The following is a 23,809-nucleotide window of genomic DNA, read 5'->3' on the forward strand; positions in this document are numbered from 1 at the left end:
GCAAGGAAGCAGCTGTTTGCCGCTCATAGCCTATGAGGCTGCTTCCTCGCCTTCATAGGGGAGACACATCCTAGAGCCATGGGGGCAGATGCCATATTGCACAATTGGTCACAGGACCTACTTTATGCATTTCCGCCCTTTCCAATATTGGGGGAAGGTGGTCCAGAAAATAAGATGAGAATTCATTTAACTCATTGTTGGTCAAGGAGACCTTGGTTCTTGGATCTCAGAGCTGAAACTGGAATCCCCACTCCAGCTTCCATGAAGACCGACGTACTCTAGCAAGGTCCTCAGAATAACTCATCTGGCGGCAAGTGAGAGCAGAGGAGGCATGGCCAGAGCATGTGGTGCCAAAATGCTGAACTGCTGCCGTGAAGCTTCAGAGAGAGGAGAGCAGCCCCAGCATCCAGACTTGGGGGAGATGCTGTTAGCAGAGAGGAAATTACTGGTAAGAAATTTTCTGTTCCCTCGCTGCCCACCCCCATCTTCTAATTGAGATGCCAATTCAACTCACAATAAATAGTGGCTCAGATTGCTTTGTGGTAGTACACTCATACAGTCATAACATTGTAGAAGAACATTCAGATCCTTTTACCTTGTTGGAAGTAATTGACAGCTGGGATTGGAAGTGAAAAGAAATAGTACCTCTTTTTTCAGTGCTTGACATGAACATCAGATTCCCCACCTCCCAAATCAATGCAGTTACTGTTTTAGGGTGTGACCAAATCACTTTTGGTCAGTCCAAGAGACATTTAGGAATCGGGGGGGGGGGAGGGGGGGGAGGCATGGAAGGAGAAGACACACTTTCCAGGTTATGTGGGTGCCAAGAATCAAAATTTGGGAGGTTTCCATAAAGTGGAATGATCAGAGCTCTTCTTGTTCAAACAAGGCCTTGTCTACTCTGGAGCAAACTGGACATTAATGCTGTAGTAAGACCATTGAGTTCATCAGCATTTTGGTGTAGCAGCCTGGAAATTCTCTGACAGTTTTATTTAAAACTTTTTTAAATGAGGTATTAGAATGAATAGGTATCCCTGTCATTCATTTTTCTATGAAGTTTAATTTTACATTATCCTCATATTTTCAGTTTTCAAGATGCCCAACTGCATTGTAGAAACTCAAGGTTTTGGCACTGAAGGTGCAGCATCCACTTCACTTTAATGAGACATGACTCTTGTGTATAATATTGTTAAGTATATATTCAGTAAACCCAAATTTATTTACAGCTTAGATATTCACATAATACACATTTAGTCATGCAGCTTGATAAATTGCACTCCATGAAATTGAAACACACCATGACTTTGAATTTCCTTTTCCAGTAGTTGAAAAATGCTACAATAATTATATTAGTAGTTTTAAAAAATGAACTAGCAACCTAAAGAAATCAAAATGCAGCCACCAACACAGACAATTGCAGATTGTATAAATTGTACATGAAGTCTGTTAGAACAGGCTTTTTCATTTGCAAGTTTCTAGTCAGGCTTCAGTAGTAGTTATTAGTGCACTTTAAACTTGTTTTGCAGACAAGTTTTTAAAAAAATAAATAAGGTCTGGTGTTCACACTGAAAGGCTCAGAGGTTTGGGAGGTAATCCATCAGTATTATTAAATGCTAACACGTTATTCTGAAACTAATTTAGTTTAGAACTCAAAGGAACTCGGCATGGTTAGACTCAACAATCTACAATTTTACAATAAATACATACTCAAACATATTAGTACAAACGTTATAGTGGCCAGAATTCTCAGTCACAAGTTAGTGTTCAAAGGCTTTACAATAGAGCTGTATCTACTGTAATAAGTCACCATCTCCATCCACAACATGGCCATTGCCAAAGACCTTCTTTGAAATTCAGAGAAGTACTTTCCTTCTACCTCTGTTAACAAACAATTCCATTGTACAAGAATTAAAAAACAGGCTTAGCTACTTGAAGTTAAGAGCAAAATAAAACACGGGGAAAAATCCTCTCTCAAAGAGGAACTTGTTTCTTCGCTTGGCTCCCCTTCTCCTACCCTCCCCAACCCATTTGATGGGACCCCTATCTAGGAAAGGCTTACAATAGTTTGTGTACGTTACACAGCTTTAGGCATTCCAGCATGGGCTATTGGTTATATTTCTTTTTAGCCCGCCGACTGGTGATGTACCTTTTCTCTGGCCAAGGTGGTTTTCTTAAAGGTCACATTCAGTAGTTCTCATTGTGGCTAATAAGGTGATCAAGAAAAGTAGCCAAACATGTAGCTGACATTTTCAGAGACTATGCATCAGCCACTAGGCTAAATGTTTCTATTGATTCTAAGCATGACCCTGGATAGTCATTCCCAAAACAGGGACTTCAACATAATTGTAAAGGAAACAGGTGCCTGTCATGGGGTCATCTCCTTTAGAATATCATCCCATCCACATTGAAGTAACTACTGCGTTAGAGGATATGATTACAACTGTGCTTCCCTGACAATCGACATACAGGTCTGTTACTCAGTTGTAATCAGATCTGCCAACATACTGGTTACTGGTGTAGAAGAAACTTGAGAGAAACACTGATTATAACATTTATCACATTAGCCAGCAGCATTTAATGCAACTGGTCAAGTGAATGTAAACACAAGCAATTACCCTCCAGAAGCTATTTAAGATTTTAATTCCATTCAAAAACAAAGTTTCCAACCAGCTTCACATTGAAATCTATATAATAAAATAAAAATCTTTCAATTCCTGCAACAGACCAAAACAACTGTTCAGGAGTTTAAGCTATCTTGTTGGCATTAAGGAATCCAGACACTTCCTGTATTGACATGTAAAATTATTTTTAAAGTTTTTCAAGGCAAAATAAATTTAAAATAAACTGCAATTTTTAAAACCAGGATTCAGACTGGGAGAGACTAATCTAGAGGCAAATACTGAGTCTCCTTTTATTAATCGCTATAGAAAACTTATGGTAACAGACATGTTTAAATAAGACTACACAGTGCTAAAAGAACACTGATGCATTTGTTCATATTAATCAGGCGGCTATATTTGCTCTTTAGATCTGGATTATTTTTGTGGACAGTTACTTTGAATTATTTATACCAGTCTAATACAGGGCCAATTGCTGGTGTAAACTCCTGCAATGTATATTATGTGTAATACTACCGTCTACTGACCACAACTGGTTAATAAACTTAACCCTACAGTTGCTGGATAGTCTTTGTAATATGTCAAGAGTAAAATTTTCAAAACCACAGGAATCACTTAAGTTCTTGAGAGAAACATGGAAACTCAATGGCACAAATTAGTGACACTGTCCATTTCAAATGAAGGAATTAATTTTAAAGTTACTGATGACGAAACGGAGTGGAGAAAGAGCATCCATTTTGATCTTTCAAAAAGAAAAAACTTCCTGTAAAAAAAGTAAGAATCCACAGAATTCAGATTTAAATATAACAGCAATGTCATAGCACGAACACAACAATTAGATAGCAAGTCTAGGTGGTACACCACACTGTATGGATTTGAAAAAGGTCTAAGACCAGGTCCCAAGAAGCAATTTATCATAGGAGCTTCAGAAGCATGCTGTTTAGGGCAAATCTCTTCAGTATACTCTTTAATGAAGTCTGAAAGTGAAGTCCAAATCAAGGAGAGAGTCATTTGCTGTAACCAAGAGTACATGTTGCTGCCTTTCATGTTTTACTAGTCAGAAGAAGGAATGTAATTAATTCATATCCTGTTTTCACATGGTCGGATTACATAACCTCTCTACAGGAAGACCTGCACAGTTGTTCTCTGCTTCACTGCAGAATGTACAGTGGTTGAGGTGAATGAGTCATTTTGAAGACCTAAGCAGTTGTCTCAAAAAAACCTCTGTTGGTATGCCATCCCAGCAAGTAGAAACACAGTCCCGCAGGTGAGAGAGAGTAGCTGCCTCAGTGCATGGTTTTGGAAATCAGCATGTGACTAAGGACTAGACATTCATAGTCAGAACTTCTGTTGCAGTAAGAGAATTCTGAAAGATAGTGGGAGACAAGTTTCATCAGACTACAAACATCAACTGTCTACACTTTTGTTTTAAAAAAAAAAAAAGATGGACAAATGTTGGGGGAATTAACAAAATGGAGCGAAAAGAAGGGTGTCAGAGAGCTCATTCTGCCATCCTTTCTCTCACAGGGTAGCACCTTACTCTGTGCATATCCCCACTGATTTCAGAGTGGCTACTGAAGGAGTAAGATGTTACTCAGCGTGAGTAAGGGTGGCAGAATTTGTCTCAACGCAAATTGTTAAATAAAATTACTGTTTCTTCATATAGATAAATTTCATGTTGGACAGAGCTGGGATTTCTTCATGTAGAGAAATTTCACATCAGACAGCAAGGACAGAAAAATGCAATGGAAGTATCTTTTCATCTAAAATTTCAATGGCAATATCTAGCATTAGAGTTTGGGGAGAGCAAGTATTCTAGAAAGAGTTCTAGTATAGACAGTGCAGACAAATGCCTTGTCCATTACCAATCTTATTAACTTAAGTGCAATTATAGATAGATTACAGGTAAGACACTTCAGTCTTGTCCCAGAGGACACTAAAATGTTTTCTATTTATAGTTTTCACTGGTTAGCTATATTCTTCTAGCACTTTAAGTGCCTTTGCCAATTTTGTACTTTCCACATTTGAAAACCACTAAGTCTTCCTCTCCTTTGAATGGAGCTGCAATTAACCTGGCTGTCTTTGCTTACTTGCAACATCTATAGCACTACATCATGCCAGATGATATCTGTGCCTTGTGTGATCCCTTTGCTTTTACATCTACCTGTGCTGTTACACGTTTGCTTTTATTCTTTAGGGGAGAAAGCAGAAAGTGTGGATGTGTTATTACAAGTTTTGGAGAAAAATAAGGAAGAAGCAATTTAGTGAAAAAAATGTAATGTACAGTAAAAATCTAAGCAAACTGCAGTGTAAACATATGTATTATTGCAGAATATTAAATATCAAGAAAATAAACAAAATAAATTGAGATATTATAATAACAATTTATCAAAATTATAGCCTGAATTTTCACTAGTAAAAACATGCAGGACTTTTACTATCAGATTGTAAATCGAAGTTTGGATCTAAGTGGTAGTTAGCGTCCCTGTAACCAGGATGTGATGGACTGATTTGAGTCTCCTCTGGCTTATCCTAGTTTAACAACTATGTAACGTCCCTGCCTATAATGGAGTTTGGTCCAATTTATACTAGTGTAAGCAAGCCGATATTCAGTTGTGGAGTTTGATCGTAGTGTCAGCTTCCCCTACACCTACATATACAAATGATGTTGAACACCCACCAGCTCTCCAGTTTTGCCTGGAGCATCTTATCTGGCACTTCAGCTGTGTCTAGGAGAATATTGCATATAATTCTTCAAGTGATGTATCTTTCATGGATAAAAAGCGCTACCCCGTGGTTTTGTTCTGGAGCATTAGCACAATTAAGGAAAGAAGGCAAACTGAACCTTGTGACAGAAAGGCTCAAAGCAAGATGACCAACCCCCCCACCCACTCTATCTTCATGTCTCCATGCATATAGGACTGCCATACCTTCATTCATAAATGTGTACTGTAGTCAGGACAGGGCTTGCTGTGTCTGTATTGCATGATATAAACTGTAGATTGATGCCACCAATACAACATTACTACTGCAAGGATATGCCATACTTGGTGACTAGAGCCGAGGTAGTTTAATTGTCCTTTTGGAAAAAGCAAAAAGATTGTCTGTTATTATATTCAATATAACTACTGCAGTAACAATTCTAGCCTGGAGGTTGAAGCTCTCATGCATTTGAACAATTTCTGATAAACATGCATGCATTGAAGGGAAAGTACTGTATATCTCTGGGCCAGCTTTAAACTGAAAATATATGCAAGTGCATTAAGTGTATGCTCAGATTATGTATTTGCAGGCCCATCTGACCACTTAAGCATACAAGGGTTTGTCTATACTCATGTTTTTAGGTACTGGTACAAACCCTTAGTGAGGACACAATGCAAGAGCCAGTTTACACTAATACCCAACATTTACACTAGGGGTTTGTAACAGTGCAGCTATATGGGTGGCTATAAACCCCAGTGCCCATAAGCAATTGCCATGTGTACAGATACAGAATGCACATGGACACACTGGGTATTTGAGCATGCATGATACACCTGGGCAAACAAAGGAGCAATCTAACTGGAAAATCTGGACCTGACTGGTGTTTAATACCCAAACCTACTAAAGTAAGTAAAGTGAGCTAACTGAACCCCAAGGACTAGAGAAGCAGCAAAAAAGTGGATGCTCACTAGCTACCAGCCTCCTCCAGGGCCCAATTCAAACCCCATGGAAACTAATAAGGTCCTTTCACTAACTTTTAATTAAAAGTTATATTGGATCCTAGTACTCAATATAATACTACAATAGGGAACCTGTCACTGGTACAATTAAAATATTTTCCAAAGTTGAATCTCTACATGGGAATTTATTGCAAGTGGTTAACTTTCAATATATCACAATTTAATTTCTATTTATATTACAGTGGTGGTATTCTCTGCAATAAATACCACGTTCCCTTTAATGAAATGATGTGCCATTTGGCCACACCCAAGGTCTTTTCTGTGTGAGTGGATCTACCACCTTTTCCTTTAAATCTCTCTCCTCCTGTGATGCCTATAAAACACTCAATCTTGAGTAGACAGCTGATGTGCTGTGACTGCTGCTCAGTATACTAAATCATAATTGTCTTACTGTTATTGTGTGCTCCTGTCATCTGTTTGTCATAGTCACCCATTTCTTGTTATAGACTTAGAGTATGCTCTTTGGGGTAGGGACTTACTTTCCATTATATATGTACAATGTCTAACACAACTGAACTCCAATCTTGATTGGGAATTGTGATGGAGTATGTGCCCCCACAGGTAACGATAGTTAACTGGAGACAGACAGCAATTAGTGCACTTGGTTGCACCTGGAAGATGGGCCAGGCCCAGGTGAAGATGAAGCACAGCTGGGTGGTAAGCATAAAGGGAGGAAGTCAAGATGAGAAGGAGGCTGCAGGGAGAGAAGGGGGGAAAAAGAACCTCTGCAGCTGTTCTCTGGCTACTAGAGAGTGGAGGAAAGGCCTAGAGGCAGACAGAGTATGCTCGGGGGGCTGTGAGAAAGGACCTGAAGGAAAGGTAAGGTACAAAGTCCAGTGAGGCAGCAGACCATAGCTGCTTGCCATAAGATCTCTGGACTGGAACCCAGAAGAGGTGGAGGACCTGGGTTCCCCTCCCAGTCCTCCAGGAAAGATGGTACGGAAACACCTAGACACAAAAAGGAGAACGAACTATTATTTGGAGCCAAGCCTCCAGGAAGAAAGTCCTCAGACACGTTGCGCTGCACAAGAGCAGGACAATCTTGCAGAGCCTGGAAGGTGTGAGACTGAAGGTAAGCAGGCCAGGGACCCAAGGGAGACCATCTCAGGGCTAGAGTGGCTATCAACAGGGGGCGCTAGGCGGGGGGAGAGCCTGCTACACCACACCACACCCAGCCTCAAGGGAATGCACCAGTGGGGAGGCTACTCTCCAGCTGAGGTTTATATGGATAGCAATAATTTATTGGACATAAATTTACTATATAAAACAATGGTACAAGTAATTTACCTGGAGGTGTAATTTGACATTTTTGCCGTAAAAAACAGCAGTCAGTGGACATTAATCCTCTGATTGTCCTAGTCTAGTCCCAACACTCATACTAGCTGGAAAACCCTATAACCCAACAGCTTTTTACACTTACAGAGCACTATTTATCAAAGGATCTCAAAGCACTCCACAGACATAGGTAATTAGTCCCTTTTAGAACTGGGGAAAATGACAGCCAGCAGTCAGTGAGAGCTGAGCGTGATCAGTGGTGGGGGGTGGGGAAACAAGCTCTGGAGCTGGGATTTTTCAAGGAGCCAAAGCGAGTTAGCCTCCCAACTCCCATTTCATTTTGTTAGGAGAATAATCATAATCATCATCACCTGCCACAAGTGGATGAACTGTTGACCAAGGGTGTGCAATACCAAGAAATCATATAGTACAGGTAAGGTTCCAAGATCTTTTGGAGGTTAAATTGAGATTATTGGCATACTGACACTTTTTTATGATTTAGTTGTATTTTTTCCAATTTTATACAAGTGTTAATGATTCCTCCCCTTAACATGTCTTACTACTAGATGGATTTAGCTGAATTCCTGCAGCTCAGAGAAGCTACTAGCATGAGTGCAGCAAATGCATATAGAGAGCGCAGTATTCAACACAGATATGGCTGCTTAATGTAGGACATGTTCACTCATTTTTTTAATGACAATTCAAAACACACACATTATACTTTCTTTCGATGCCCTTCCAGAATCACCACTTAAGTACAATGCAAAAGATAATCATACCTGGGAAGTATCTTTCTGGAACTTTGGAAATGTAAAAGAGAAAAGCTGCGGCAGCAATCAAGTACATCACAATTACTCGAGGAGCAAACTCCTGCAAAATAAAATGAAGCTTTAATGCTTAGTAGTAGATCATGAATGCCTACCCCATAACATTTGTCTAGCAAGTGCACTGCATACTTTGCAAGGACACAGCTTTACTCTTATTACTTTATTTACATGAATGTTGAACAGACTCCAAATCTGTAAGTAGTATCAAAACCGGAGACAGAAAAGGTTAAAGCTTAGCCCCACCTCTGTGCTCGAAAACAATTCTCCCCTCCACCCCCCAATCTTCTGCTTTCTCTGTGAAAGGTGAAATTCCATGATCGGAGATGCCCTCTTTTTTAATACATTCACACTGTGCCTGAGAACAGATTTCCTTAGGTTGGTCCCCACAACTCTACACTGAAGAATTTCCATCAGTAAGAATGCATTTTAAATTCATTGACTAATGACTAAAAGTTGGATCAATCAATGCCCTGTAAGTTCCTTTTGGAGGTAGGGACATAGTAAAAGGTAGTGCAGGGGGAAAACATTACTAAATCAGCTTGGAATCTTTGACCATGTGAAGCATAACTTACCACACACGATCTCATGAGGCTACTAAACACCAGATGGGAAAAAGGGATGCAGCGGTTCAGTGGAAAGCAACCTATATATTAGTTCCTTTTCTTTGAAGTCCCTATTACCACAGTGTCTTGCTGCCAACAGCAAAGCTTTCTATTTTTAGATGTACAGGAACAAGATCTGTAACACAGACTTATGCACAGAAATACTTTGAATACCCAGGCAATACTACTTAGACAAAACATTTTTTTTTCACTTGCACTAATTATAGGCCTAGTCTAAAGTCCATTAAAGTGCCAGCATAAGAACCTGCACAGATTAGCATCATGGTAGGTTCTCATCTGTGTCTAGTTCATTATATAACTACTACAACTCATGTTTTACCATAAGACAGGTATATATTTCCCTCTTTCATCCTGCCATACTCCTTGCTTTTCAGGGCTGGGTAACCTTTACAACAGATTACGTTACTAGTCGGTTTATAACTGCTAACATTAGTAACTTTATTCATATTTTATGATCTATGGGTCATTTAAAAGGCAAAGGGGTGTGTGTGTGTGTGTATATATATATATATTATATATATATGGCTCATTTCTGGATTTGCCACAAACTCCAAGTAAGAGACTCTGCCCCAGGAGAGGATCAGAGTCAGAATCTGGCCGCTACCTCCCACACTTTATTTCAGGGGGGTGAAGCCAATAGAAAATCTGCACCAGTGCTACCTGACCCAGACTACTACTTTCCATTATGCTGTCTTGACTGCACACTGCACCCATCTGGAGGCAGGCAGTACAGTGACCCACATAGGTTGTTGTGTCCCAGAGGTGTATATCTAGGGTCACAGTTGTTCCCTATATTTTTTTCTTCTCACAAGGCAGGTTTAATTAGTATGTTGTAAACCAGATTTAATTGATGCAGCTTGTTTTTAGTTCACATCCTGAGTTTAATATTTGAAGCTCTGCATTAGGTAAATCCAGTTCAAAGGTATTCATTTTTTAACCATGCTTCTATTCCAAAAAACGGGAGACAACTAGAAAATCAGAGGAATCGTGTCTGCTTCTGAGCTTACCTGCACAATAGCTGCACCAACTCCTCCATTGAGCCAAACCCAGTGGATAGTAGGAATGACTCCATATCCAGAGACGGAGCAAAAGATGACAGAACGCAGTCTGTGCCACTGTTGAGTGAGGTAGCTGGGATGAATCTGAGCAAAGAATACTGCAAGGATCATAGCAAGCACAGTGATCAAGTATACCTGACGCCAGTACTGCAGAAGAGGAAAAAAGAAAATAATTATTTTTTCTTCTTTGGATAGGTGTGAAGATTATTAACACCCTTGGCAGAAAATGTACAAAGTGAAATAGAAATCAAATGTAGAGAAGGCTAACCATTGTTTCGTCTACACACTTTTCACCGTATACAAAATTGCATATGCTACTGTGCTCCCTAAAATGAGTTAAGTTTGCTCCTGCACTAGTTTGACAGGTTGGAATTGGTTCTACTGCCGGATTCAGATACTTTACAAGAATTCTTTATTACCAATGGATAAGACAACATAAGGTTTTGATGGGAAACTACCTTCCCCTTCCCTACACACACACAGATGGATGGTGAGGAGAAGGCAGTTTTGTGGACCATCCTAATCACTATTTTTGAAAGGTCGCTTGGGATGCAGTAATTTTCCCTATACTGTTGCCTGTGTAAAACTTGTATCTGTTTATATAAACTAGAAGCCCAGCAACCACTCTTCTCCTAACTTCTCAACTATCCCCCTTTCTTTTCTCTCGTCTAATACCATCTCCTGTTCTCCCCACCCTTAAGTTCTTCCAGCCTTCTAGATCCTGGCCTGTTCCAAACCACTGGGTCTTTTCAACAAAATGATTTTTGGTGTAACGTGATGAGCTGCAAAAAACCAGTGCCTTCTGGGGGCAGCTGCACTCCAGGATGCCTTCCAAAAACCCAAATTTATTTCCAGTAAGCAGCAGCAATTTGTGGCAGGTAGGAAACCACCCTTGTTTTTGACAAATGCAAGCTAATCAACAAGTTCAAATAACATGGATCAGCTAGCAGGCCAGTAATGTCGAATTATTTTTGATCGTGTGCACTCCTCGCATGTTGTGCAACCAACTTCTTGCTTGGGGTCTGAGAAACCATCTGGGTAAGGCCATACAGGTCAGCTATGAAGTGTTCATTTTATTGCATAAAAAGCACATTAAAACTTACATTATTACAGTAAAATGCATAAAACACTCCTGATACGTAGCAGCCCAAGATCCCAATGGAAATTCCTGCATAATCTAATGCCATCCATCGACGGCTAGTCTTCTCTGAGCGATGGCAGCAGAAGAGATGATATCCTACCGAGCAAAGCATACAGACCTGTACAAATGTTCAAACAAATGCATGTTAATTTCTTCAAAGCCTAGTTTATGGCTACATGAAATCAAAGCAAAAAAAGCATCCCGCTCCACCTATGAAGCTGTCAAGCATAGAATTAACCACCTGATGCTGTTATATATTTCACACTGCTACCGGATGTCATGAAATTATGCTTCCTACCAATGATGAAATAGCTGACCAAACCAAGCTACTCAGAGAAGGGTCAACAGAAGTTAAGGGAAAAATCCTGCCCAGCCTTGGTGGGCACAAAAGGCCTGATTGGCAGTGCAACCAATGATATTTTGCTGAAGAGGGGGAACAGGGAGTCAATAGGGTGAGTCTGCAAAGGGGAGTGCGTGGCTCTGCAGGAGCTCCTTGTGCTTCAGTGCAGAGAGGTGGTTTGGGTGTGCACCTAGTGGTTCCACTGGCCAAACCACCACATGGAGGGAAAGAAGTAGGAAGTATCTGGAGTATCCAGCTCTAATGGCACAAAGAGAGAGGATTCTATCACGCCAGACTTATTCAGTGTGCAGTCCACTTCTGCTGGGACCAATATTTGTCCCTTCCTTATTTATTCTTTTTAAAAGATTTTTTTCTGAGGGAGAGTGAGTGACTACTTTCTAAGTGGTCTTCAACAACCATGGTTTGAAAAATTTACCAATCACCTACTACACAGAGAGATGTCTACAAGGAGGGAGTCACTAACTGGGCAAATGGACAGAACCCTTCCTAGTTACCCAGTTCAAACCACAGGTGATGGGAAGAGCAAGAAAGTGCTGGTCTTTCTCTCCACTCCTTGACCATTGGGGAGCCCATATTTCGTAAGGACTTTAGCATAATTTGAAGCTGCTGGGAAGGAAAGGGTGGGAGTGTCTCTCTCTGAGACACCTCAGTCCACACACCTTTCCTTTGGGCTGGTGAGGAAAAATATTTCTTCCATCCTTAGGAGGATGGAGTTTGTGCCTTTGCCCATCTGATAGAGCAAGGTGAAATTAACTAGAATCTGACAGGTTTCACTGCTGCTGATCTCACTACTAGGATGGTATTTGCCAAACTAGATCTGCATATATCATCAATAGTCTGTGTGGCCCTTATGTGTAACCTGCAGCATGAAACATTGAGAACTAAGAAGTTAAGGATCAGGGATCCATGGAAAAATCTCTCAGTGCAATAATTATCCAAAATTTTCATTTGCCAAAACACTTTGTAATGGAAACAGTAAAAGGGACAAAATTCCTGTATACTTCACTGTTACTACAGCAACTTGACAGGTGCTCCCTCTTCCTCACATAGTATTAGCTATGCATCAGTGCAAAGAGTTCATATTAAATTCTTCAAACTTGAACACCCTGTTAAAGGGCCAGAGGCTCAAACAGATTCCAACTTATGTCTTCTGCTCGTAGCACTGTGCCCAAGCATTGTAGGCGTTCCAAGAGTATGTAATGTTTCATATTACACATGCTTCAAAGCAGGATGTATACATTTAAGGTCGGTATGACAGTCCTGAGTTTCAACCTTGAGTTACCAACATACACGCAAAAATTAATCCAAATCTATACTTTTTTCACTCTAACATGACCACTTTTAACAAAAATATTATAGGTTAATCTTTGTGGCACACTGAATTCAGACATCCAGTTTATACACACCAGCCTCCAACTACATGTTTGACTCAATTCAGCAAATAACACTCTTCCATTTTTTTTTAAATTACCAAAGTCCTCACATTTTAATCCTAATTAGACCTCTACACAAAAGAATAATGGATAGGTGGTATTTGAATTTTAACCAAGAGGCTCCTTAGGAACCAAAATGTACAAGTTACAATTACAGTATTTTTGTCAGCATATGCTGTATGCAGGTGATGGTGCAATTTGATGTATCTACTAAGAATCAGTTTTCTGCACTATGGATAATTATTTGTTAGTTAATAGCTTTCAGACTTCAACCTGTTTTTGATTTTTATCTCCTTGAGGAGTGCGGATTGTTGTGTTGACAAATTCTTCCCTCCCTCAAGGAATCTTCTATATTCCTTATGCTCCTCTTTTTTAAAAGCTATCAAAGGACCAAACAATGGGATCCAAGCAAGGACCGTCGACACAGCCTTATATATAATCAGGCAGGGCAACTATTGAGAAACATGGAGTATAAAGCACTGGAATGCTATATTAACAGTTCCCTCTGGACTGGTAAGCAATGAACTAGCAAACATTCTATTGGCCATTAGCCAATGACAGTCACAAAACAATCCGAACAAGTGAAATGTAATTACTTAGGAGCCTGGATCCAACAGGAATAGAGGACACTCAACACTTGTCAGGAGATGTTCAATGAAAGGGTTCCCTCCACCCCTTATTACTGCTTTAATCTGCCAGTGTGTTTGCTGCCCTGCATGTAGACCAAGGCTGAAAGATCTTCCAAGGTATTTGTAAATGTCACTGAACTATAGATGTAGCAAAGTACTTACCTTGCCAACTAAGGTGCTAAATTTTCCCTCTAACTGTGTTCAACCATCTATGCTTCATACTACATCTGGCTATTTAGGTGAAAAATAATTGGACAACTCTACATCTTAGTCAAACAACCACATTTTAAATCTAGACTTTTCCCTAGCCTGCTTGAAATCAAGTTCTGGTCTGCCACACTCTATAGCCAAGAACTACCACTAAACCTCTGTGTGGATATATTTTGAAGTATAGGTGATAAACCTTTAGCAGTTTTAAGATGGGCTTTTTAGAGACTAATTTTCTACCCCAAATCCAGATGTACTGACAGTTCAGCTGTTCTTCCAAAACCATAACTACATATTTTAAATTTCCCTTTCTGTTGAGAGATTTCTTCGCTACTTTGGTCAAGTCTATCAAGATTGAACTAAATTATGATCCTGAAAATGATGAAAAATGACTGACAAATATTTTTAAAAACTCCAGTACGTGTTTCAAAACTAGTTCATGAAAGGACTTACTTGAAAGCAGAAGAGGCAAATAGAACAGATAACAAAGTCTTCTCTAGAGGCACTCGCTGAAGGTAATACAGAAGTCATGTCATATATGCCCAGAGTGAAGAAAAGGAAAAAGCCCAGTAAGTGACTCCAGATGTTTACTGTCTCATTGGATAAAATGAACAGACTAAAAGAAAAAAATACAATAGCAGATATTCAGAAAATGGTGTGTGGCACTAAAAATCATTATTTTAGCAAACATTCAAAGGTTTAGCAAAAGCTCAAATCTTACTTTTAACATCCCAATCAAAGTATGTTACCTTTTTAAACACAGCCTAGAAGGGAGATAAGCCCTGTAGCCATCTGTAATATACGGATTGTCCTTGAGGAACACAGGAATCTGCTCATAGGTATACAAGCGGATTCCCCGAGGTACCAGAACAGGCCAGTACTGGTAGCTTCCTAGCTCGATGTAATGGGCACTCTTCAAAAGCTTCTGATGCATGGTGGTAGTGTCACAGTCAACAGCTAAGGCAAGACTGAACAGAATATCTAATTATGCTCCAGGCATCTGATCTCTGCTACAATATGCCTGAAAAACACAACAAAATTTCCTGGATCACTTATTACAGCTTATGTCACAGGTAGAAACAAGTTCAGTCACCACAAAATTTGGCAGCTCCAGCGATGCCTTTCTGTAGTCAAGAATTGCCCCTTTTCCGGGCAATTCCCCTCCCTGTATTATTGTCTGTTAAGGGCCAGGCACAATTTTCTCACCAACTGCATTTACAAAACGAGTGGGAAGAGGGCACAGACTCACACCTCTAACTACGCTGTCTGCTAAGTGCTCTGTAGCTGGCAAGTGTCCGTCCGTCCACAGGGGAGGCACAAGGGAGCACTAACCCTCCAGCTGACAAGGGACCACACATCCCAGCCAAGCGCTGGCCTCCCTCAGAGCGGACACAGGGAGCCGGCTCCCCGGGCCCTGGCCCCGGTGTAAGTGCGGCGCAGGGGCGTGGCGAGTGACACTAGGATCCCCCTTCGCCCAGCCGGTGCGCGGCGCTGCTCCACCCCGGAAACGGCTGCACGGCCGCTGGGGCGCCCCCCGAATGTGACCCCCCCGGCCCCATTTCACTTTATTTACACAGACACTGAGCGGTTCGGGTCCCTGGTACAGCCGCCCCCCCCCTCTGCCTCCCGCCCCTCAGCCCGGGGGGCTGCAGGGTCCCCGCTCCAGCCCAGCGGAGCCCGAGGGGCAGGGAGAACCGCCGCCGCCGCTCACCGGCCGGGGCCGGGCCCCCCCGCACATCCCGGAGGAGGGGGGCGGCTCCCCCCCGCGCGGGTCCCTCGCTGACAGGGAGGAACCAGCCGCTTCCTCGCCGGCCGGCCCCGGCCCCGGCCCCGCTGCCAGTAGCGCCACCGGCCCCGCGCGCGGATGTCGCACTCACTGCGCGCCGCAGGGACGGCCTCCACGTGCACGCGCGCCCCTGTCCCCGCGGCGGCTGCCCAACCTCCGCCAGGCAGGGGAGGGGGCGGGCGTCGCGAGCTTGTGACGTCTCCAGCCCAACCGACGCATGTGCGCGCGGGCGCAGCCGGGGGGGTTGAAGGCGGCGGTTCGGGCTGCGCGCGGTGGGGGTGGTCACTGCAGCAGCCCCTCCCCCCCCCGCCGGCAGGGGGCGCTGTGTGGGCGGGGAGAGGCCGGCCTCGAGACGCACCCAGCGTCCCTCTCAGCCACCCTCCTCCCTGCCCCGGGCCACAGGTGCCAACCGCCACCGGTAACGAAGCACCCGCCTGGAATCAGGCTCCTCCCATTTCAACCCAGGCCAGGCCCTAGGAACCCCAGCGCCCTACGTGACTAGCCCCGCCCCCCACCGGCCTGCAGGCTGGGGCGCGCCCGCTCTGCACCCCGCGTCTCCCCGCCCCCTGGCCCCCGCTTGCCGGGAGCCCGCCCAAAAAAAAAGAAGCAACAAGCCCAAATTCTGCCTTTTTCCGTGGGTTTGGCGTGTCTGCTGCAGGGGCCGCCGCTGCTGCGCGGGGTAGCTGGGACAACAGGGTGCCTGGCTGGGAGTGCTGTGGGGTGGGTTCGGGGGGGAGGCCCGTGCAGCCGGCTGAGAACATGGGGGGAGTCCCGGGGCCAATGCTCTCCTGCTGCCTCTTGCCTCCCGTGCGCCCTTGTGCCAAGGAGCCAGCGAGAGGCGCGGTGGAAAGGGAAGCAGAGCGTCTGCCTGCTCGGTGGGTGGGTGTCCAGGGGGCAAGAGCACCTATAGGCAGCCCCCCCCCCCCCGCAGCTAGGCTAGAGGGGTGAAAAATCCAGCCAGGAGGCAGGGAGGTAATTGTGAGTTGACATATTTAGTACTGTACATAGCGGGAGCTGTCTTCAAAACGCGCTGCTGGCCTTTGGATGGTTTCATTTGGGTAAGACGTTCCGCTCACGTCAGCAGCACCACTGGGGGCTTCAAACCTGCCAATGTGAAGGTTTTTCTGGATCTGGCGCTATATTTAAGATTTGGTACTTAGTTCCTTAGGACAATATTGAATTCTCTGATTCAGTTAATACTTGTGTCAGATAAAGGATCTCACAGGATCTTTGCCTAGGAAGCAAGTCTTCTCCCCTTCCCCACATTCTGTAAGGGGCATGGGCTGTAGGTTTTTGGGTTGCGCTCTCTGGCATTATAGCCTTTATAATGTAATGTTTCTTTTAGGAAGCTTACTATTATCTGATGGTTTGGCAGCTTTGTTCTGTCTAGTGTTGACAGTCATCTTTTGTGGTGTATTAGAGTGGTTAATTTTAGTTTCATGGGTTTACAAACTCCTTGTGTAAAGTTCAAACAGTGTTATAGATTTGATTCTCTGCATAGACTCAGTCCTTCATCAGCTGAAACTGAGCCAATCACAACATGTCTTCCAATCTTCTCTCGCTCTGGCCATCCTTTGCCATGCTTGTTCATATCTCCTTGTTAGGAAATCACCCCACCTCTGTGGAGGCCGACCGCATGGCTGTTTCTGTTCTTGCAGATACCACTCGGATATAGCTGATTCTCTAGCACATTTAAAAACAAATATTTATTTAAAAAACAAACCAAGATTACCTGACTCCTCCATTAAAACTACAGCAATACTTTCTCTTACCAGGCATGTTGTGTCACTTGTTATGACTTAGTTAATACTCTGCCAAAGAATGTATTCTGTATTCATTTGGTAAAATATCACTAGCAGCACATAATCCAACATTGATTTCTCTTGCATGATTAGTGTTTATAGGTTCTTAGGCATTTAGGACCCTTTCCTACTCCCATTGTTATGAATGGGAGTTTTGCCATTGATTTCAGTTGACTAGGATTGGGCTCTAATAGGGGATAGTGTTCCAGCCCTCACAGTGACTTGTCGCCTCTTCCTTTGCCTCCTTTCACCCCTCGGCACCATTCTCTGTGCAGTTGCATTCAGCTCGCACATTTCCGTTGACTACCTTAGTTCAGTGGGAAGAAGCCCCAGGCAAATGTATATTCATGCTCCTTTAGGGAAAGCTTAGCAGGTTTGGCAGCCACAAAATGTGCATCAGGTGGGGAATTACAGTCAAAGCTCTGCTGTCCATTTCACTTCTTCAGTAAGATTCCTCCAGCAGGAATTGGTGTCATGGGGTGGCCATGGAAAGATGGTGAAGTGATGGTTGTGATACAAGACAGTGAGCAAAGAATGTTTGTTGTGCATGTAGTGGAGGAGGAAGAAGCCAATGAAGGCAGAGGTTTGCAGGCAGAAGGAAAGGAGTGTGCATCTAGAGGGAGAGACCTATTGGTAACGCTGTGGAGAGATGGTAACGCCAATATTCAGATATAGGCCTCAGTCCTTCAAATGTGGGTAACTTCACTTACATCAGTAGTTCCACTGAAGTCAACCTATTTGAGGGATCAGCCTCTTTCTGTTCACCCTGTCTCTATTTTTATTAGTAACAATATACTCTATTGATCAGTAATACATGCTTTAAACACTTTATGCAAGAATAACAATGGCATATAGTACCCACTTCTTCAGATGCAAGAATGCAAAACGTCTGTTAGTCTATAAGGTGCCACAGGATTCTTTGCTGCTTCTACAGAACCAGACTAACACGGCTATCCCTCTGATAAATGGCATATAGTGAATTTTTATGATGAATAAGGTATTTAAATTAAAATTGTCACAATATGTTTCAAAAAGAAATTTGCTAGACCAGAGCCATTCTTGGTGAGTGAAATTCACCTGTGTGCAAGGGACCAGTACAAGGCCAGTGCACTACTGAAGACCTCAAGATTGGATTTATGTAGTGCATAGTCCTCATGTGAATCCTCTGCACAGGGGTGACTCTTCCAATACATAAAAATAGGAATATTTTCACGTTTCAGATATATGAAATTAGAAGTAGTTGCATTTTTTTTGGTCAAAATGGGGTAAGTTTCTTTAAGTTGCCATTGAAAAAATGCTTATTTAAAAAAATACAGTAGTCATTCCCTTCAGTCTATACAGAACATTTACTGTAGACGTCAGCCTGTGGTGTTATTTAGTTGAGAAAATATTTAATTTAACAGAGAAAAAGGTTTACCCACGCTCTTGCAGACACTCAAACATGTAAGTGCTGTAGCAGTTTTACAAACATGAATAGTGAGACATCAATACAGACCAAGTTACCGTGGGCACCAAACTGCCAGTCTTTCCAAACCATGGGCCTGGTGCAGTGAGCTGAGTGCCTTCAGCTCCCACTGAAGTCAATGAGCCTTGATGATGTAAAGTACTTAATAGGAGGTGTCACTCAGCACGTTGCAGAACGAAGCCCTTCATACTTGCACTGCCTGTATTAGTTAATTACAGTGAATATTGAAAATGTTTTGCTGTGTTAGTATTTCCTTTGCTCCAGTGTACCCTGTATTAAATGAACAATGACCAAGGCAAAAATCTTGCAATAAATAGAAATCTAAAGGATCCTGGGTCAGATTGTGAGTTGCTGTAAATCAGCGTAGCTCCACCGATTTCAAAAGACCTATGCAGACTTAACCCTTCGGAGGATCTGCTCCCATAAACATAACTTTAAAATTAAGATAATGGACGATAATTCTTCCCCATAACATGCGTTGCTGTTTTCTTACCGTCTCCTTGTCTCCTTTTGATCTTTCTGAGCAAATATGTGAAAAATACTTCACCAAAATGTCTTTGCAAGTTTTAAAGATTTTCCCACGGCAGAGAAATTTTTGCTGTGAAATAAAAGACTCAGAATTCTGGCTACTTGAAATCTAATGACAGCAAGGAGCCAGATGCTGTAGCCTTATAAATTACAAAGGTATTATATAGCCAGCTGCACTCTATAACCCCCAAATGTTATACTCTTCCATGTTATATCATTTGGTTCCACTAGTTAATCAGCTCCAGCCACACAACAACTCTCGTATGTTCCCAGTAATCAATCATGCACTAAATGTTTTATGTGAATGTTCTGAAACTGCCTCATGTTCATCCTGCTTCTAGTTCTTCATGTCACCATAAACAACAGTTGTTTCACCAGGTTGTGATTTTTTAGCTACCAACTGTTCTGGATCCATATTTTCTTTAGTGTGTCTTAGGACCCTAATAAGCAACACACTCATAAGACTTGGCCATAGGGGCCCCAATTCAACAAAAACCTTAAGCATATGTTTAACTTTAAGCACCTGAATAATCCCATCTTTATAAGCAAGGCACTTAAGCATTAATTTAAGTTCCAGTAAAGTCAATTAGCTGTATTACATCTTAGTGGCACTTAAAGTTAAGCATGTGCCTAAGTGTTTGCTGCTCCTCTTCTCTGCTTCTTTCCCCTTTCCACTTGGCTTCCCTGCCCGCTGGCCACTAATAGATCCCTACTTCACCAGCTGTTGCTCAGCTGGGAGCACAAATGTTTTAGAAAAAGTCAAGGCCAGTAACCTGATGATGTGAGTTGAGAAAAAAGTGGTCACCCTATAGATACTCCTGTATTTTATTCCAATATTATTCATCTCTTGCCACTTTCACTCACTCTATATAGTAAGGTTATAGAGCCCTTTTGTTTAACCCTGTAAATGTGCTTTATCTTCCAAAAAACATGATTTCCTGCTTTGATTTGCATCTGAATTGTCCGTTTCCTATGCTTTGTTCTTGATTTTAGGTTCAGTCTGCTGGTTTTCTCACATTTAATGCTGTTCAGCATGTATATCCCTTTGGAAACAGGAATTACGAGGTCATTCAGTCTGCTGGTTTTCTCACATTTAATGCTGTGCAGCATGTATATCCCTTTGGAAACAGGAATTACGAGGTCAGTTTCAAAGATTTTTAGAAGAAGATGCACACAGACTCCAGTCCTGAAAGTGGATTTACACAGGCAGATTCCTGCAGATGTGACTGTAGGGCCAAGAGCGTTATAGTACTAACCATTCACATTTAGGATAGAAATTAGATCTCTTCGTTAGCCATTGTGCCCACTTGGTACCCAGGGAGTAGCCAGGTGATGAAATTACTTGTGGAAGTAGGTTGCTGTCCAGAGCTAAGCCACTTGGGGTTCAATTTACAGTCAGCCCAGCATATTGTACACAAATTGGTACGGCACAAGATGTTTTGCACAAAGATACTGTAATTTACCAGACACAAAGTATTAAGAAGTCATAAAGGACATGGCTCATTTCATCATAAGTTGATGAGAAGGAACATAACTCTCAGCCTTGTTAGGCACTTCAAGTCTTCATCTGAAGGATGGGCCATTTTTTTTTGTTCCACATTGGCTTTGCCAAGAAGAGGAACTGGGCAAGCAAAAGATGTCTAAAAATGCGGTGTTCCACACCTTGCTCCCTGAAGCCAAACCATCTGGTCAAGGGGACTGTAATCACTTGGTCAGGGAGAGTGCCCTCTACTGGGTAACAAATAGACATGTAGCTGACAAGCGTCCTATTAACTCAATCTTTTAAATTTCTGGTTAGGAAGACTGTTGCAAAATCTGGAAAGAGAAGAAGACACCCATCATGTCACCTTTAGTTAGTCACCTGAATGAACTCTTATCTCAAAACAGTCATTGCAACTGTGAAGTTGAGCTGGAGAGCCCACCTTCATGCCAGTTCCAACTGATAAGAGAAAGATGACTTGTATACATGTGTTGTTATCCAAGTGACAACTTGGCTATGTTAAGCTAAATGCTTCTCAGAAAGTACATACTCCTGAATGACTAAAATGTGTGATGTGTACTTGCATTTCACTAACAAATTTAGTCTTAGTTGTCTAGAAACTACATTGAAGCAGTAATTCAGTTGAGAGTGCTGAGGCTGAAGAAACTCATTACACTAACTTAGAACATTGGCCAAACCGGACAGTCTCTACGTAAAAGAATAAATGGACACAAATCAGACATCAAGAATTATAACATTCAAAAACCAGTCGGAGAACACTTCAGTCTCCCTGGTCACTCGATTACAGACCTAAAAGTCGCAATATTACAACAACAAAACTTCAAAAACAGACTCCAATGAGAGACTGCTGAATTGGAATTAATTTGCAAAATGGACACTATTAAATTAGGCTTGAATAAAGACTGGGAGTGGATGGGTCATTACACAAAGTAAAACTATTTCCCTGTGTTTATTCCCCCCCCCCCACACACACCTTCTTGTCAACTGCTGCAAATGGACCATTTTGATTACCATTACAAAAAGTTTTTTTTCTCTCCTGCTGGTAATAGCTCACCTTAACTGATCACTCTCTTAGAGTGTGTATGGTAACACCCATTGTTTCATGTTCTCTGTGTATATATATATATATCTTCCTACTGTATTTTCCACTGCATTCATCTGATGGAGTGGGCTGTAGCCCTCAAAAGCTTTTATGCTCAAATAAATTTGTTAGACTCTAAGGTGCCACAAGTACTCCTGTTCTTTTAACTTAGAACTATGTAAGTTACCAAAAGAAGCTCTCTGTGTTTCAAAAAAAGCAGCCTAAAATTCACGCAGATTTTGTGGTCAAGAGAAATTAGCATCTTCTTAGACAAGAAAAGGAAGAAGCTTTGCATTGGCTTGTGAGCTAAAGATTTTACCACTATTTAAATCTTTGGTCAAAGTGGCATAACAGCCACTGATGAAATTCCAGAGAAATTAGAATACCTTCAAAATAATTACCTGCATATTTTGTTTTGGGTTTAATGTGTGATTGCCTTGTGTTCATCAGTGACAAAGCTTTGCTGTGAGTATCACCTGGGCAAGATAACTTTGAAATGAGTTGACATTCCTTGATAATTAAGTTAACTTGTTTGAATTCTTCTGTAGAATAGTTTGGTTAAATTCCCAGGGACAGTCCCATAATTCCATTAGCTGATAAGATTGATTTGAGGTAAGGGATTTAAGGAACTATAGCTCCGTTTCAATACCAAAATCACTTCCCTGGACTATTATAGAACTAGGGAAGTTTGGCTTTGTAACAAAATTGTGATAAGACCTTAAATTAATAGAACTGATTTATTGTCTCTTCAGTTATAATTTCCCATGTTCAGTTTTTGTATTGTAAACATCACCCAACAATTTTTATTTTGTTTTCTTTAATTTTTATCTGCTTTGTGCTATTTTGGCTAATAATACTCATACATTTATAATAATTCTTTAGTCTTAAGGAACAGATCTATAGAACAGTGAGGAACTTAGTAGAGCTATCTAGTTCATTTAAATAATTTAATCAATGTATGTTTTATAACTTGTCTTTTGCACCCATTTTCTGTAGAAAAATGGATAAAACGGTGAAGAAAGGAAACATTTCATTAAAATGTTCAGGAAAATTTTTGAATAAACAAAAAAAATTCATTCCCTTTTGAAATCTGTGGAATGAAAATAATTGAAATTTTCACAATTCTTCCCTGACTTTTAATCTAATTATTAAAAGCATTTTAATATTTTTCATTTTATTTCTTTACATTGCATCTTATCACAGCACAGTGGGGGAATGAGTTTATAGCTGCATTCTGATTTTCTGGCCAGAGAAGTTGTGAAACAGGAAGCTTATTACAAGAGATAATAACTGAAGTCCAAGATAATTGTTTAATATCTGTTACCTGTATAGAAAACTCAAGAGTATGAAGCATGTATAACCGCTCCTTCTAAAATCTTCCTGCAGATGTCACTCTGTCACTGTAGAATCAGGCTTAACATTTTTCTTTAACTGTCAGAGTTGAGTTTTATTCGCAAGTTCTGTTGGGAACTGGTTCAATGGGTTTGCAATTAATGATACAAGATATATCAGTGAGCCCAATCCCGAATCTGATCTCAGTAGCTCCATTCCCTGCAGATTTACACTGGTATAACTTATGTTAGGATCTGATTCAGCATGTTTAAAAAGAAAAGATTCTGTATAAATTCTAGATACTCAATAGTCTTGAGTTGATGCTTTATCGTTTTCTCCTTGAACTCAATGGCAAAACTTTTGTTAATTTTAATGGTTACAGCGTGAGGTTTTTATACAGTAAATTATGAGTGTGCGAGG

The 23,809-nt window shown here is 41.5% G+C and overlaps 1 protein-coding gene and 1 long non-coding RNA gene across 5 annotated transcripts in view; one reads left to right on the plus strand and one right to left on the minus strand.

Moving 5' to 3' along the window:
- Positions 1 to 1,181: 1,181 nt before the first annotated feature.
- On the minus strand, positions 1,182 to 16,072 carry PAQR3 (progestin and adipoQ receptor family member 3). Of its 4 annotated transcripts, none has more exons than XM_045018972.1 (8): positions 15,772 to 16,072; positions 14,644 to 14,915; positions 14,348 to 14,510; positions 11,227 to 11,382; positions 10,073 to 10,270; positions 8,395 to 8,485; positions 5,549 to 5,697; positions 1,182 to 3,984 (listed from the first exon to the last, which is right to left on the minus strand). In XM_045018972.1, exons 2-7 carry the CDS (start codon positions 14,826 to 14,828, stop codon positions 5,555 to 5,557), a joined length of 936 nt encoding a protein of 311 aa, XP_044874907.1. In that variant the 5' UTR covers positions 14,829 to 14,915; positions 15,772 to 16,072; the 3' UTR covers positions 1,182 to 3,984; positions 5,549 to 5,554. The 4 variants fall into 4 exon arrangements, with proteins under 4 accessions (XP_044874907.1, XP_044874908.1, XP_044874909.1 ...); XM_045018973.1 differs by lacking the exon at positions 15,772 to 16,072 and adding an exon at positions 15,606 to 15,759; XM_045018974.1 differs by lacking the exon at positions 15,772 to 16,072 and adding an exon at positions 15,146 to 15,160.
- Positions 15,906 to 23,809, plus strand: part of LOC123371397 — a 34,228-nt gene continuing 26,324 nt past the window's right edge. Inside the window, exon 1 of the long non-coding RNA XR_006579785.1 lies at positions 15,906 to 16,098. This is a non-coding gene — a long non-coding RNA (uncharacterized LOC123371397). The remainder of the gene's footprint in view (positions 16,099 to 23,809) is intronic.

The sequence above is a fragment of the Mauremys mutica genome, chromosome 5 (assembly GCF_020497125.1).
Source record: "Mauremys mutica isolate MM-2020 ecotype Southern chromosome 5, ASM2049712v1, whole genome shotgun sequence".
In the NCBI taxonomy this organism is placed as follows: domain Eukaryota; kingdom Metazoa; phylum Chordata; order Testudines; family Geoemydidae; genus Mauremys; species Mauremys mutica.